Source organism: Bactrocera tryoni, chromosome 1, assembly GCF_016617805.1.
Source record: "Bactrocera tryoni isolate S06 chromosome 1, CSIRO_BtryS06_freeze2, whole genome shotgun sequence".
Lineage (NCBI taxonomy): Eukaryota > Metazoa > Arthropoda > Insecta > Diptera > Tephritidae > Bactrocera > Bactrocera tryoni.
Window position 1 is genome coordinate 85227144 of NC_052499.1, and position 15979 is coordinate 85243122.

Below are 15979 nucleotides of genomic sequence, written 5' to 3' on the forward strand. Positions count from 1 at the left end.
TAATTTCTTCACATATGCAAATCTTTCGAGTAAACACGAAGACACATGTTGCACACATCACAATTTCACCTGCTGCACGACATCGACACGAAAATTTTGATTTCTTTTGACATTTCATGTTTCCGTAAACACAATTTCGTAAGCGAATTATGGCGCGCCAAAACTTTGTACACACTTCTTGGAAAGAAAGGAGAATATTTTGGTTTGCCAAGTAAAACCTGTAACGCACTGCATGCCCGCTAAATTATTTGATGCGACACACCTCCTGCGTTGCATGTGTACACACATAGTTACGCGCTAGACTTACCCAGCGGCCAGCTGCAGCGTCTGGAAACGCAGGGCGACCAACTCGTCATTGCCGCCCGCGATGAAGATCAAGTAACAGTCATTCTTGGCGCCACGCAAAGTGCTTCCGTTAATGGCGATGTTGCCCCAACTGGTGGCGTTGCGCTCGCTGGCATACATGCACGAGCACTCTGCGTTAAGTAGCAGTCAACAATGAAAAGAAAGAACAGAGTTCACACAAGCATGTTAATTAATGCGATCGCTTTGTGGGCCAAGTAAAAGACCAACGACGCGGCACACCAACCTAACCATAATTCTTTCTGCAACAATGCTGCAATCCCCTGACAAATGTGCGCGCAGAGGAGGGCCAGCAGCAACGCGCGACGCACAAATCTCCCAGTCGTTGTAGGCGGCATCCGGCACAGCTTGCGGAAGGTCACGTACGCAGCAAATGCAATGGAGTGTTGGCAAAATTTGCGCTGCAAACTAGCAAGAGGTGTTCAAGTACGCGTTCGCACGGCACTCCCGCACTGCGTCGGTCACGTGTTTAGCTCTAACCGGTTGCGTGCCGCGTTAGCGACGATAGGTGCACACGCACTGACTTGTTAACTTTTGTTTGTTGCGGAGCGAAAAGCGCGCGAAAGGTGGACCACACGTGCTAATAGCCGAGAGGAGACTGCGAGTGTGGCCAACTGGAGCCCAACGCCGATGCTGCGATATGAAGCCATTGTCGAAGTGGCTTGCGGCATGAGCGGAAAAATTTCCATGGTCCATTTCTACGTGTATTCTATTCTTATCCCGTTGACAGCTTTCACGACAACTTCGGTTTCAGCTTCAGCGACGCCGATGGCCGAGAAACAGTTTAAAGCTAGTGATTGTAGTACCTCCTGCTTGGCTTGTGTGGTGCATGGCGCTTGGGTGTGCGGTGTTATCGTTTGCCCAAAACGGAAGCGACAACTCTGCCGCCTGTCCCCCACTGCTGTCCATTGACCAGACAGCTTGTGGCAGGTATACAGCTCCATACATATACATATATATAGTATGTTGCATGTGCCACATGTGAGCTTTGTGTAGAAATGCTTGAGCAACGTGTGTCGTTGTCAACTTTAGAACATGTGGAGGAACGGGTGGTTTATTAAAAATAGCTCCACTTCGTGCTGTTACTTTTGTACAAACCTAAATGAGCTGTGAAAATTACCTAGTTATGTATGTATACATTGTTGTTGCTGATGCTTGTAACCTAATTTAGTTTTTTATGGGAGAAAAATATGAAGGAATATCATCTGTATAGCCAACAATCGCAAACACAATTAAGTTGCCACAATAAGTGGCACGTTAAAAAGAAGATACAATATAACACATGCATACAAACATATTTGTTTATTATACACTAGAGATCACATGACTAACCACGGTATTAATTGTCTTGATTGGGTATTATTAATCTAAATTTTTTGTCATTTGGAGCTAGTCTTATTAAGAACCATCTACATTTTAAGAGGAGAGTTTTCCATACCAATGACCATGACCGGCTTTCGAATATTTAGAGGTACAGCTGGTATGAGAGCCTAAAAATAGGCGATATTTTGGAATAAAAAGGACTTATACAATACAATATTTCGGAAGAAAAAAATTCAAAATCCCCGATTGTAAGAAACACATGTGCCACAGGCCTGCCGCGGTTCCCGTTCTCTCCTTCAATAACTTCGATCGAAAAAAATCGAAAATTGTCAAAATGACGGCATTTAAAAAATATGATGAACTTTAGCCAAAATATTGGTCTTTTTAAGACAATGCATTCCTTCCTCTTCCTTATTGGCGTAGACAACGCTTACGTGGTTATAGCCGAGCTTACAACAGTTCTCCAGTCGTTCTTCCTTTTCGCAGTTTGGCACCAATTGAAGTTTCCAAGTGTAGCGAGGTCCATCTTTCATCCTTTCGGACGATAGCGTAGCCGCTGCCTCTTAATTCGCTGAACTCCATCAATGGCGTCGTATATTGCCAATGCGCAAAGGACTATAAATCTCTCTTTCTCTTGAAAACTAGTAACGCTGACTCATCAGAAGTTGTCATCGTCCATGCCTCTGTACCATATAGTGGGACGGGGATGATGAGCGACTTGTAAAGTTTGGTGTTTGTTCATCGAGAGCGGACTTTACTTCTCAAATGGCAAGAGTTATTCTGCATTGGCTTTCGAGGCTGTTGTTGTTGTTAATACTGGTCCCAAGATAGACGAAATTATCTACGACTTCGAATTTATGACTGTAAACAGTGACGTGGGAGCCAAGTAGTGAAAGCGACCATTGTTTATATAATGACAGGAGATATTTCGTCTTGTCCTCTACCAAAATCAACTAACGGCGCGGCTGTTGAGATCTTTTATATGAATATCATCGGCGTACGCCAGCAGCTGTATACTCTTATAGAGGATTGGACCCTCTCTTTTTAGCTCTGCAGCTTCAATTATGTTCTCTAGGAGTAAATTTAAGAAGTCGCACGATAGGGAGTCGCCTTCTCTGAAACCCCGTTTGGTATCGAAAGAGATCCTTCGGAGCTTACGGAGCTTTTGGTGTTGCTCAACATCAGTTTACACAACCGTATTAGCTTTGGGGGGTCACCAAGTTCTGACATAGCGGTATAGAGCCAGTTCCTTTTCGTGCTGTCGAAGACGGCTTTAAAATCGACGAAGAGGTGGCGTGTGTCGATCTTCCATTAATCCATCTCCAATTATGCCCTAAATATATGCATTTGAAACTAATTAATACCTAAGGGAATATTATAGAGATGTACTCTCTTTAAAGCGCAGCTAATTTATATACATACATATATGTTCATAGAAAATTCTATTTTGGTACTAAGTTATTTACTTTCCCCGCACCTTTATTTAAAAAAAAACTAGAAAATCAATTGTAGTGTGTAATTTAGAATGATTTTGATACCATTAACACACACTTACACACACACAAACATATTTGCCTGCTGGTGTTTCTGGTTGCCTCGACGACACAACCATATTGAGGGTGAGTGCCACCCTTTAAGCCAGGTAAATGTATTTTTAGCCGTCAGCTGTGGAGTAATTTTTCGGAAACACCTACGTTTACTGAGACGCTTTCACATACATATGAATTAAGCGTTCATTAAATTTCTACTGACAACACAATAAAAATTACATAGAAAGCGGTCAATTGATTTGTGTCACCCGAGGCGTGTAAGTATTAGAGATTATTACTGAAAATGGTTTCGTTCTATTGATTGCTTAAGTTTGCCGACACAAACTCACCTTAGTCTATTTGTACTTGTATATGTATGTATGTACAAGGTCTGTCGCAAAAGAAACAGAACTTTTTAAATATAACTGTTTCTGGTGGCGCCGCCTATTGGTGGGTATATGAAATAAAAAGTTTGATCTCTTGTTGACATTTCGTAAAAATTTTGAGACAATTGGATAACTACAATGGATGTTATCGATCAAAAAGTGACAGCAGCTTTTGGTCATCGGTCGTAAAAGGCAAAGAGCAAATATTAAATTTTGTTTTAAACTGGGGAAAACGTTTACTGAAACTTTTCAAATGATGAAAAAAGTTTATGGTGATCAGTGCCTATCCCGTAGTAATGTGCATGAGTGGTTTAAGCGATTCCAAGAAGGTCGTGAGGACCTCTGTGACGATCAGAAGTCGGTCGTCTTTAGAAGTCAAAAATAAAGACAATGCTGATTTGTTTTTACGATTCCGAGGGTATTGTACACCGAGAGTTCGTCCCACCTGGCCAAACTATTAATGCTATGTTTTACCTTGGTGTTATGAAGCGTCTTTTGTGACGCATTCGTCGTGCTCGACCACAATACCGTAAGGCAGGGTCCTGGCGCCTGTTGCACGAAAATGCGCCGTGTCATCGGTCGACGCTTGTCACTGATTTTTTGACAAAAACTTCATATTAACCATTAATCACTCACCCTACTCACCTGATCTGGCACCCTGTGATTTTTACCTATTTGGAAAACTTCATTTGCCGATGAAAGGACACTGGTTTCAGGACATTTCAGCCATCATATCCAAAAGGCGACCACCGATATTCTCAAGAGCATTCCGAAAACTGACCTTAAACACTCATTTGAAATGCTAATTAACCGGGCTGAACGCTGTATCGAAGCACAAGGAAACTACTTTGAATAAAAAAATATAACTTTTGAAAAATATTAATTTTTTGTTGTTTTTTTAACAGTCCTGTTTGTTTTGCGACAGACCTTGTATGTATGGCATGTTTTTCATAGTCCACCTCCGTTTCAATTCCAAGAACTACACGAAACACTTTGCTTTGTGCTATTTACTACAAGAGTGCCTTTTATTTATACTACGAAGTTCAAAATTCGGTTCAAACTACTACATTAGAACTACAAGAAACAAGAGAAATGGGGCATATTCCTGCTTTCATAGCAAATAAGAATGTTGTTGCTTTCACTGAAGAAACTTTGTTGTAATTCCACTTGCAAATATTTCCTAAATTTCTCTATAGTTATCGTAAACTAGTTCCAAAACATTGTGTTACTTTGAAAGCAAGAAAGTACCCCATATTTCGTATTAGTTGACAATGATCAAATACATATTTTAATCGACTTTCAAGTTATGGGATCTCGGTTTTTGCACGAAACAAATCGGCCAATATAGTCGCTTTGCTGGCATTCAGTTCCTAGTTGGGAAGAGTACAAAACTTAAATAATAAGGCAACAATTGTAATGTTCGCTGATTTACCTCATAGTCGTACGGCGCCATGTGGTCCTTGCAGCGTTGCAACCAATGTTTGACACGATTGTAGGAGTCCACCGCGAAGCCAAAAGCTTCACATTGTGAGACAGTAACCAACAGCGTGAGATCAGCAATCGTAAAATGATCTGCAGCAGCGAATTCGTGACCCTTCAAAGTGCTGTTGAACCAATCGAAAGCTTCGGCCAAACGAGCTTTCTTCGATTCATCTAAAGGCGCGCTCCAGAGTGCAGTTGGTATCTGGAAATTGCATATCTGATTACTTACAAGCAATGAGTTGGTTTCGTGTGGAACTAGTGTATAAATGTTGTAAATACAACAACAAATTTCACCCGCGCTGTCTTCAAAACTTTTGCTTCCTTTCTCCTTGAAAACTTACAGTTATGTAAGGTAAATTAATCAAGCGCGCTTATGGTTTTAGACGGACCTAACAGCATTCTACTAAAATGATTCGAGCTGCAGAACTAAACCGAGAAGATACAATCTTCTATAAGAGTGTACAGCTGCTGGCGTATGCTGATGATATTGATATCATTGGCCTTAATAACCGCGCCGTTTGTTCTGCTTTCTCCAAAATGTGTAGAAGTTCACGCAAGTGAGGAAAGTTCTCTGATGGCCATACACTTGGGAGTGGCCAGAAACGATTCTTGTACATATGTCCCAAGCAGCTTACGACTTCCGATCCTAGATCAAGTATCCTCTGAGTAGCCAAAGAACATTCGTTTGAAGCTGAGCTAAAGTGAGAAGGCGAAACATCCCCTCCACAGGGTTGTGCGCTGGGTTTAGGACCCGCCACGTAAAAAACCGCCCCCAACGAAAAGCAACGAAAAGCTCCCCTTTTGATGCATATACTCGTACATATGTTGGATGCATACTCACATAGTAGTCATACATTCGCGCATACAGGGTGCCCAAATCAAACTGAATTCGCTGATCGACCATAGCACGAACACGCACATCTTTCGGGTAAAGAGTGTCATCCTTTCCATAAGCTGCGGCCAAATATTGTAAAATCGCGCGACTAGACATTAAAACAACAACAACAAAAATTACAATAATATTTACCACACTTTTGTAGGTAATGTATTTGTCTCACCTCTCCCACAACACCAGACCCTCATCATTGATGGTTGGTATACAGTGTTGCGGATTCAATTGCAGAAAGTCCGGTTTCAACTGATCACCGGCCAAGACATTGATGAGCTTCAAATCGAAATCGATGCCCAGCATTTTGCCCAGCAACAAAACCGCGCGACATGGCGGACTCGGCGGCAGATAGTAGAGTGTCACAGACATCTTGGCGCCACCTCTGCTCAAAACACAATAAACAAATTCTTTAACAATGTGCGATGTCTCGTCGAGCATTGTGCAAATGTGAAGTGAAGGATTTCAAAATGTCTGTCTGCGCAATAGCACTACAAATGGACTCCCCATTGCCAATGCTTGCAAACTGCTGTTGTTGTTCCGAGCGACTAAATGTTAGCTGTTAGGCATCTTGTGGTTAGTGCAGGCGCATCAATTATTAATTACAACAACAATACTGGTCAATAATTATAACGGCAATTGATTTGAATGCGATCCATAATTAAACGGCATTACGAGCAGCACTTAACTGCAATTTTCCCCGCAAAGTTGGCCTATGTGAAGGCGTGTCTGTATGTTAATAGTATGTGCTCGGTACAAGGACCCAAGCATTAAAAGATAATCAGCTCAAATACAAGGTTTATGTGTACATAGAGAGCTCGAATGTATGTTTGATGAAAAATGTGTGGTTGTGTAGTCAATTGCCGCCTGTCCACGAAATGTCATCAAAACAAATAAAAGTTCGTTCAAGGCACCCTCGTAACATTATCGAATTCACTAAAATATTTGCACTCCAAAGCGAGACAAAACACTCCATAAAATGTAAAAATGTGACCGCACGCACGAAAGCCTAGCTCCACGATTACGAATAAGAATATTGACTTTTCGTTGATTTCCTCTTCATAGAATAGCAGAGTTTGATGAGAAATTGTTTTTAAATCCTACAAAAATTCCCCCGTATTCCACTCACCTCAATTGTCGTACAATATTGTGCGGCACAACAGCGACCGTATCGATGCAATTACCCAGCGTGAAGTGTCCAATCGCGACGTGTCGACTACACGCGTCCTTTTAGTGTGATTGTCCTTTGTGTTTGAGTGGAATTGGCGCTTTTTCGGCTCTTTAATGTTTCGATGACAATTGGCTTCGGTAATTGGCCTTATGAACCAATGTCTATTACGAGTACTGGAAATTTCTTTAACAACAAATGACATAATTAATGCCGCCTGCGTTCTTTCCCAATCGCGGTAACAGTTTTGACGTAGGCTCGAGGGGCTTTTGTTCGGCGAAACGATTTGTTAAGCTGCTTCCGTTTCGCTTTGGACAACCGTTGCTTGGCGACCTTGTCGTCAATGTGAATTTGTTTATTCGTTTTACAGACGCGAAGACAGAATGCTTTCGATTCGATTTTATTAACTTAATACACACTAATAAAACACTAATGCAAATATTTTATTTATGACTTATCGAAACCTCCTAAGTTTACAAAGGCATAAAGAAATGCTCATACATACTACATGCATTTGTGTATGGGAACTTGACCTTTTGTATCACCTGACTTATGGAAATTTACTAGGACAACATCTGTATTTAAACAGGTTGGTACTTGATTTTCTACATTATTATACCCTTAACAGGGTATACTAAGTTCGCCACATAGCCTGAAATGCCCAGAAAGAAACGTAGGAGTCCACACAAAGTATATACAGGGTTTGTCCGCAAAGTAATAGGACTCCGAGCAACTGGAGAGTCAGGACAAACATTCTCGCATGACGTGTTTCTGTGAGTGATGCAATTCGAAAATGCGGCGTTCAATAGAGCAAAGGTTCGCGATTAAATTCTGTGTGTAACTCAGTAAATCTGCGACGGAGACGTTTGATATGACCAAGCAGGCTTACCCAGATGTTGCTTTAGCAAGAAGTGGTGTATTTCGGTGGCACCAGGCCTTTTTAGATGGACGGGAAGAGGACGCTAATGCAGATCGTGCTGGGAGACCTGCGACATCGACAATGTGACTCGTGTGCGCAAAGTTTTGAACTCAGACCGTCGACTAAGTATTCGTTTAATGCCCAGATGTTAAATTTATCAAAATCTGTGATTCATGACATTGTGGCGGAACACTTGAAGATACGTAAGGTGTGCGCGTAGATGGCCCCAAAAGTGTTCGAAACCCTTTTCATAAGCACGTTTTGGGATGATCTTCAGCTCCTTCAGCGTATTTTGTTTTATCTCTTCGATCATTTGAAAACGGGTCCGATGATTGTTGACTTGTTTGCATGTCAAACACATATGTACATACACCTATGTCTCATCGGCAGTTGTAATGCTCTCCCTGAATGTGGGATCGGAATTCGCACAATCCAGCAAGTCCAAAGAGACCTTTTTATGGTGTGGTTTTATTCGAAATATTTATTGTGTAAAATTCTCTCACTTATTTCAAAGGACAGTTTGTTATTTTATTCCCTGAGATGACTACTAACGCTCCTTGATCTCTAATCTACACATCAAACAAATAAATTTATTTAAAAATATAATTTTTCAGTTTCTTAATTTATTAAAGTAAAAAATTCTGGTAAATCTATAGAAAGTATGGAGCATATTTGTTCTATTTAATAAATAAAGTTCCACATATGGCAGCTTAGGTACAGTAGTCCAGTGTTTCAATCCATCGTCTTCTTTATCTTTCCTAATTTATTTTGTTTTCCTTAATTTTCTTCACTTCTTTCTTTTTCTTCATTGCTTTGTCTTCATTATTTCTTTCAATTCCGCTATTTCTTCCATTTCCTTCATTCCTTTTTGTTCTGTAGTTCTTTTAATTTCGTTAATTCCTTTTCCTTCATATTTTCTTTTTCGTAAATTTCTCTCAATTCCTTAACTTTTGCCTCTTCCGCCAAAAACGTGGTTGAGACTGTAAAACTGTAATATATTCCAGCCTTAGGCAGTGCTTTAGCCTCAGACCATTTATCCTTTTTCATATCGTAAACTGACACATTATTTGTGTAAGACGATTTGGAACCGCCGCCAACGGCCCAAAGTTGTTGGTCTATAAAAATGCAGCCCAAGCCCCAACGGCCATTCGCCAAAGAGCAAATCTGTTAATAAAGGCAATGTTTGAAATGTTTTCGTCGAAATGTTCGAAATAAAAAATGCCGGAATTTACCTTAGTCCATTTGTCGGTCTGAACATCGTAGCGTTCTACGATCTCATTTTGACTCGGGGTCCAACCACCTATTACATAAATGTGTCGATTGTGTACAGCCACCTACAACATGAAGAGGCAATGGATGAGTTAGCAATGCAAATACAAAATTTTCAATTTCACTCTCAACTTACGCCAGGCAAATAGTGCTCTCTAAGTAAAGGTGCACATGCAGTCCACTTATCCGTATTGGGATCATAGCTTTCAACAGCTTTTAAATCGCCTTCGCCGTGGCCCCCAATTAAGTAAATTTTGCCATTTAGAGTCACCGCACGGGCGCCATAACGTGGCGTAATCAGTCCACATACTTCCTTCCAACCGTAAGTTTTCGTATATCTAAATGAAACAAAAAAACCCTTGATATTTATGTACTTGTTTTCAAGCAAAAAATTTCAAACCAATAATGTTCGAAAATTGCATACCGAAACTGAGGAAAAAACCAGTATAACTACAATTTTACTTACACTTCCACCGATTGTGAGACTTTGTCCAGATTCGCCAGTCCACCCATCACATAGATCTTTTCATCCAATTCTGTAACACTGGACCAGTATCGGGCTTTATGCATGTCGGGCAAACGTTTCCAAGTTTTCCTGCTCAAATTCCATCTATTTACGTCCTTTATCGCTTCGTGGTCTATTTTACCTCCAATGAAATATAAATCATCCTCCACAAGAATTGTTTCGAAATTCATAGCGTTTATTGTGATTTTATCCCACTGCACCCAGGTATCTTTTCTCTGGTTGAAGCGATATATGTAACCGTGATTTGAGTCCGCGCACTGTGGGAAAATTCAAATTAATTATTGTACATCATTTACGAAAATCCATTCGGAAAATTGGATTTGAACGAAATCGTGCAAATTCATTTTGCAGGGTTTCTCAAATTCGGAACTATACGATTGCTAAACTAAAATCATTAAAAAATTGACGGAATTTCGTCGCACAACTTAAGTCACGCCTTGCAGTCAATCTATCATACTACAGTATCGGCAGAAATTTCACTTCAGTAATGCTACAAGAACTCCTTCCTGTCAATGTTAATAACTTTTACTGTTACTTACGTCTGTTTGTAAGGCCATCAACGCTTTTGTTCTCCAATTACCACTCTGTCCTTCGCGGGGTTCGATGTATCGTAAATATATCATTGTACGCGACAAAGGTTCACATATCCACGACATAACTTTATAGGCCAATGTCTCGCAACCAGGCAACGGTTTAACTCGTGTCAGCAAAAGCGTTACATCGAAGTTGGTAAGACGTAAGCAAGACATCAACTCTGGCAGCGAGCTTCTGCGATCAGGAACTTTGTGGTTAAACCAACGCTCAACTGCGTCAAGGACATCCTCCTCACTGTTCACATTCAAATTATCACTTTCCACAAGCGCTTTCAATCTTTTTGCGCTGAACCTTAAAAAAACGGGGTCTCGAGAAATCTAAAAAACAAAAATGGTGTGTGTTATAGTTTTACAAGTTTCATTTCAACTATATATCGTTTTAGGGAAGATTTTGTAATATGCCACATATTTACCTTACAGAAATTATTTATTTCGTATTCCTGCATTTTTTTCGCTAGCCAATCACATTGTGTCTCATGCTCTAACTCATATAACCGCTCTAGTGTAAATATGGATACGTTCTCCAAAAGGAAATCAACACAAAGCTCAACCACATCCTCCAACTGCATTATCATTGCACCTTTCAGTATTCTTTCCGCATTGTCCTCGGTTATTAGTGATGTGCCTGTATAGCAAAATGCCACCAGCCGCTCAAAGGTGTCACTATCAATATCATCTATCTCGATAACGGGTTTATTGTTCTCTTCATCTAGGAAGAGATTTCTAAAGTATGGACTTGCCGCTGTCAATATCAAGCGGTGCGCTGGAACTCTGTTGAAATTCAAATGATGCAATTAATATACTTTTTGGAAAACTTATGGACATATATTCAATGGAACTTACAAAAGCGGTGGATTGGACAATTTGAATGTTACATCGATAAGATGTTGAGCGTCATAGCACTGCCAAACGTTGATGACCAATCTTGAAACGTGGAACAGGGTTTTGTTGGATCCTATTGCTGAAAGTATCTCAGGACCGCCGTTTAATATTTTTATTTTTTTATCTCGGTTATCCTTCCTTTTTTTCACCGAACTTAGAAGAAACTGAAAAAAAAAACAATTAAAATAGGTACATTGTAACGATGGAACTATGAATTAAACGTTTGCTGTTTAAAAATAATAATGAATGTTTAGTATGTAATATATTTCCGCTTTTATGGCCGTAAAGTGAAGTCAGATAGCTCGTAGACTCTTTTCACACATTTCACTTTATTGTTCAAATATTTTTTGTTTTGAAAATATAGAAAAATGTGGTAGTTAAAATTCCCTAAAACTGTCCTGAGAAAAAATTTCTCGCGGTGTAATAATAAGCAGCTTTTCGAAAGTAAATTTTCACTTTTGCAACTCACTTTACATGCAAAGTGCAACTGCCGCTGCAATCACTTTACGAAACTCTGCATTTCAAAAGTATTTTACTCTCCCATCACCATATTACAACATATGTATGTCGTTAGCAAATATTCTCAGAGAACAAACGAATGTATGCTAGTTCACACCGGAAGCTTTTTGTTGCCGAAACTAGTAGTTTGTGGTCAGGGAGACAACGGGCCGCTCGTGCTTGGGTAACATGCTATGTGTTCTTGTTCGTAAGAGATCGCCGCGACATAGTTCTGCATTTCTTTTCTTTTCGAAATATATGAAAACGTTTCAATGGCGTTAGTTTTCAAGAGAACAAAGTCAAAAAGACATATGTTCAGATGTGTGATCAAATTGAAAGGTTAATTTTGTCCATTTCATCTCCTTCAAAGTAATCCCCTCCCGCTGCAATACACTTATGCCAACGAATTTTCCAGTCATCATAGCATTTGCAAAAATCCTCCGTCGTGTTGGCCATCAAAGTCTTCTCCGATTCAGCTTTTATATCCGTAATTGTGTCAGAACGGTGTCCTCGGAATGGTCATGTGAATTTGCTGAATAGCCAGAAGGTACACGAAGCTAAATAGGCGAATGCACGATATTAGTTGAAAATGAGGCGAAATGATCACGAATAACCAATGCAGTGAAAGGGCAAGCAGAAATTGAACGCAATGGTCAACGCCTAGAGAAAAGTTACCGCTAATGAGCAACAAAAGTTTCATCATCTGAACTCGAATTTAATATGACGTCACTGTTACAACTTTCTCTCTGAGAGCATTGAAAAGAAAAGCACAAAACGCCATTTTTGTAAACAAAGCTGAAAAGTCAAGTTCTGAGAACAACAACAAACAAACATACACAGTCACCTCACCAGTGACATCAACGAACAGCTGATATTGTTAATAGCCCTGACAGACGACAGCGTTAATTTGCATTAGCGGGCTTATTTTACATTTGCTTGCGCATTTGACCCATGTTAATGCAAATTTGTAATGCACAAGAATTTCGTGCATTTAGCTGAATTTACCAATTTTGAGTAGGCAACACTGCTCAAAAATGGCCGATTTTTGCTATTTTTTGACAGATGTCGCTTGAAGTCTGCCGCCTCTTTTGCGTTTACCGCATCAAAGGTAAGCAGTTTTATATTGCTAATGAAATTATGTGCAAGGTATTAACAAAAACAAATTTTAATATTTTTAGATGGCAGAAAATAAACAACGCACAGATTGCTATCCATTTTTCCAATATTCTTAACTTTTTCGCATACTTTTTTCGCATCACTTTTTTTTTGCTTTTAATTTCACTCTATTATCTTTGAACGTAGTTAATAATAAACGTATTTTTTCGTTAAATTAATATTGATTTTCCAAAAATACCAAAATTTCTATTCAAAATTTCTCTTATTCATTTTTACTTCACTTTTTTTTTTAATAAATAGACAAATTTCACAATCAGCTGTCTAAATGCACAAGTATGCCGTCTGTCACCATAAAATTTCAATGCTCATTAGCGTTGCTTAATGCGTATTAATTTTGCTTGTCTGTCAGGCCTATAAATTCACGAAGCACCAACACAACATGTCCAACCCCTATATTCTTGTAACTGCATCATGAAACTGCCTTGTTATCAATGTGAGATATACTCTGACGATAGAAATAAAAGTTAATAGAATTTTCCAAAAAAAATCACACAATATTGCCAGCGTCGAAGAAAGGAGCCCTTAAGGATAAGCTGTTGGAAACCTCTATTTAAAAACATTCTATCATTCGGTAGGGAAATATGTATGTACATATGTGTGTATATATTATGTATAGAAAGCCATTTTGTAAAGGATTATTTCCGTTTATTCGCTGTCGGATCGCCATGTTATTTTGTTAATGGTGTTATTAAGAGCGGCGGGTATAACAAATTTTTATTCATGACACTTTAAAATTTAAGCAAGAGCACAGAACAAACAGTTCTCTCGAACAAATTAATATCTCAACTTCATATGTTAAATCTCACTCAGCACATAAGTATGTATGTACATTTTGAGCAGAGATTCGTAAACAAATGCGTCGGCAAATGCAGGTACACGATCTTCGTGTGTGGATAATTCTCTCCGTTGATAGTTTTTCAACTTTTGCAATGCCGTTTTCACCATTTTCCTCACTTAACAAATTCTTAAATTAAATTTAAGAATTTAATTATAACGCTATAATTTAACTATAAATAATTAAATGTTATATATATTCCGTACCGGGTTTGATGGGCTATCACTACTGGGCTTCAACATCTCTTTATATTTTTATATACAACAAAGCAACGGCGACACTGGGAGACAAAAACAAAACCTAACACTTTTGATATTTGACAAATACTGAATGGTTCTACGTTGCAATGCCACTCAGGTGAATGCAATTAAGCCAGTCGCGCTACAGGGTTGCCGCAACACCAACACATTTTTGTAGGGTTTGAAAAAGACTAAAGGAGTAATTTATTTGAGGCACGTGGAGGTTTGATTTACAAACAAACAGTTCGATGTACGCTTTTGAGTACGATGATGCTCTTTTTTAAGTGCGTTCATAAAGCCAAGTAAGTGCTGTCCCTAAATAAAAGCGGTAGCGGCAAATTGTTAACAAAAATTGCTCATGCGCATACCTAAATAAACCCATTGGCAACGCTGAGCGTGCAAAATTCGATTTTGACAGCACGTTACGAAGTAAAGTTGGCCGCTGAAAGGGAAGAATTTGTATAATAAATCAATATTTTTTTATTATTTATAAATTCATTAATTTTATATTTATTTTTTTGTTTACTAATTTTAGAAGTAAAGCAAGAGTTTGACATCTGTCATCACTTGCCAAGCAACAGTCGCTATTTTTATTGGAGAGAAACACAGAAAGCAAAGCTTTCATTGTGGCATATGCTTTGTTTTCTGCGCTTTCTTGTTTTATTATGATCTGTCACTCAAAGCGATGAAAGTTGTATGTACATATGTGAATGGACCTTAATACTTGTTCGGCGTCTTCACAGAACCGCAAGAATATAAGCATTAAAACTGCTCATGCTTTTTCAGGAAAAAACGTTTGAATTAATAAGAATAATGAAAGTAAAACCAAATCTGCTCAACTTGGAGTAACTTAGATTGGCCTCAAGAAAAGAACCACACAATTTTTGACTTCGATAAACATGGTGATGTATTTTGAAAATAGAAATTGAGCTCCCCTCGTATATACATACATATGTATGTAAAAATATTTGTATGTATATATACCATACATTTATAATATAAACACTCTCAACAAGAACAGAGAAAATGAGAAGAGATGCTGCTGAATGCATGCATGCTTTTATCTACATTGTTCTCGAGAGTAGTTGAGCGGTGACGTCACGACAATGCAAATACGCTCTCTGAGCGAGCAAGAATGAAAAATGTAAGGCAGAAGCTGTTAGTAAACAAAACAAAAAATCAGGTTTAAGGTAAGGAAATATTTTGTTGTTGGAAGTCATAAAATATTGCATATACAAATAAATATTATACGTACAAAAAATTTCAAAAGAAACTTTAAATTTATGTACATACATATGTATGTATGTATGTATGTGCAATGTACGGTGAGTTGAAACATGAAATGCTAGATGCATAGATATGAATATGTCTACATGCATACATACATATGTATATTCAACACTTATTTAATATTCATAATCACATATAGGAATAAAAGAGCAAATATATACAAACATATGTACATACATACATATGCACATCTTAACCCTGGTGACAAGTACACCACACTTTTGCGTACTCTACTTGCAACCAGCCCTGGGAGAATGAAGAATTTAAGACAATATACTGGGGGGTAGCATACACTCATATATATGTATGTATGTATGTAATTAGAGAAGGTAAAATAAATATAGTATGTCTGCATGGATGTATGTAAGTATGTCTTCTGGATTACCAACAACAATAATAAAATATATGCTAATTCTATCATTCTTCCTGCCACGAAATAAACTCGTTATCTTTTGGTTTGACGCATAAGCAATCTGGCAAATAGGGTTATGTTTGGTTGAAACGAAGACACTTAGAAAACTGGCCATACAAATTAATTATTGTATAAAATCAATAATACTACGAGTACAAATATTTCGACTATGTTATGTAATATTGAGGGGTTTTCAATGATTG

At 38.6% G+C, this 15979-nt stretch overlaps 3 protein-coding genes across 4 annotated transcripts in view; all 3 read right to left on the reverse strand.

The window, feature by feature from the left end:
- LOC120779659 (suppressor of lurcher protein 1) overlaps positions 1-940 on the reverse strand; it is a 48955-nt gene extending 48015 nt beyond the window's left edge. The window contains exons 1-2 of the mRNA XM_040112017.1: positions 590-940; positions 308-476 (exon numbers count right to left, since the gene is read on the reverse strand). Coding sequence (XP_039967951.1) covers positions 308-476; positions 590-701 — 281 coding nt within the window. The 5' untranslated portion in view covers positions 702-940. The remainder of the gene's footprint in view (positions 1-307; positions 477-589) is intronic.
- A 3653-nt stretch (positions 941-4593) lies between these two features.
- Positions 4594-7351, reverse strand: LOC120766219 (glutathione S-transferase D7). Of its 2 annotated transcripts, XM_040091594.1 has the most exons (5): positions 7099-7351; positions 6142-6354; positions 5925-6066; positions 5034-5285; positions 4594-4971 (listed from the first exon to the last, which is right to left on the reverse strand). In XM_040091594.1, exons 2-5 carry the CDS (start codon positions 6339-6341, stop codon positions 4906-4908), a joined length of 660 nt encoding a protein of 219 aa, XP_039947528.1. In that variant the 5' UTR covers positions 6342-6354; positions 7099-7351; the 3' UTR covers positions 4594-4905. The 2 variants fall into 2 exon arrangements, with proteins under 2 accessions (XP_039947528.1, XP_039947527.1); XM_040091593.1 differs by lacking the exon at positions 7099-7351 and having other exon boundaries at positions 6142-6522.
- Positions 7352-8659: 1308 nt separating this feature from the next.
- On the reverse strand, positions 8660-14143 carry LOC120766261 (kelch-like protein 40b). The gene is made up of 8 exons (XM_040091648.1): positions 14042-14143; positions 11288-11490; positions 10858-11215; positions 10391-10762; positions 9792-10108; positions 9462-9663; positions 9289-9390; positions 8660-9220 (listed from the first exon to the last, which is right to left on the reverse strand). The coding sequence occupies exons 1-8, from the start codon at positions 14075-14077 to the stop codon at positions 8915-8917; spliced, it is 1896 nt and encodes a 631-aa protein (XP_039947582.1). The 5' UTR covers positions 14078-14143; the 3' UTR covers positions 8660-8914.
- Between the last annotated feature and the right edge of the window lie 1836 nt (positions 14144-15979).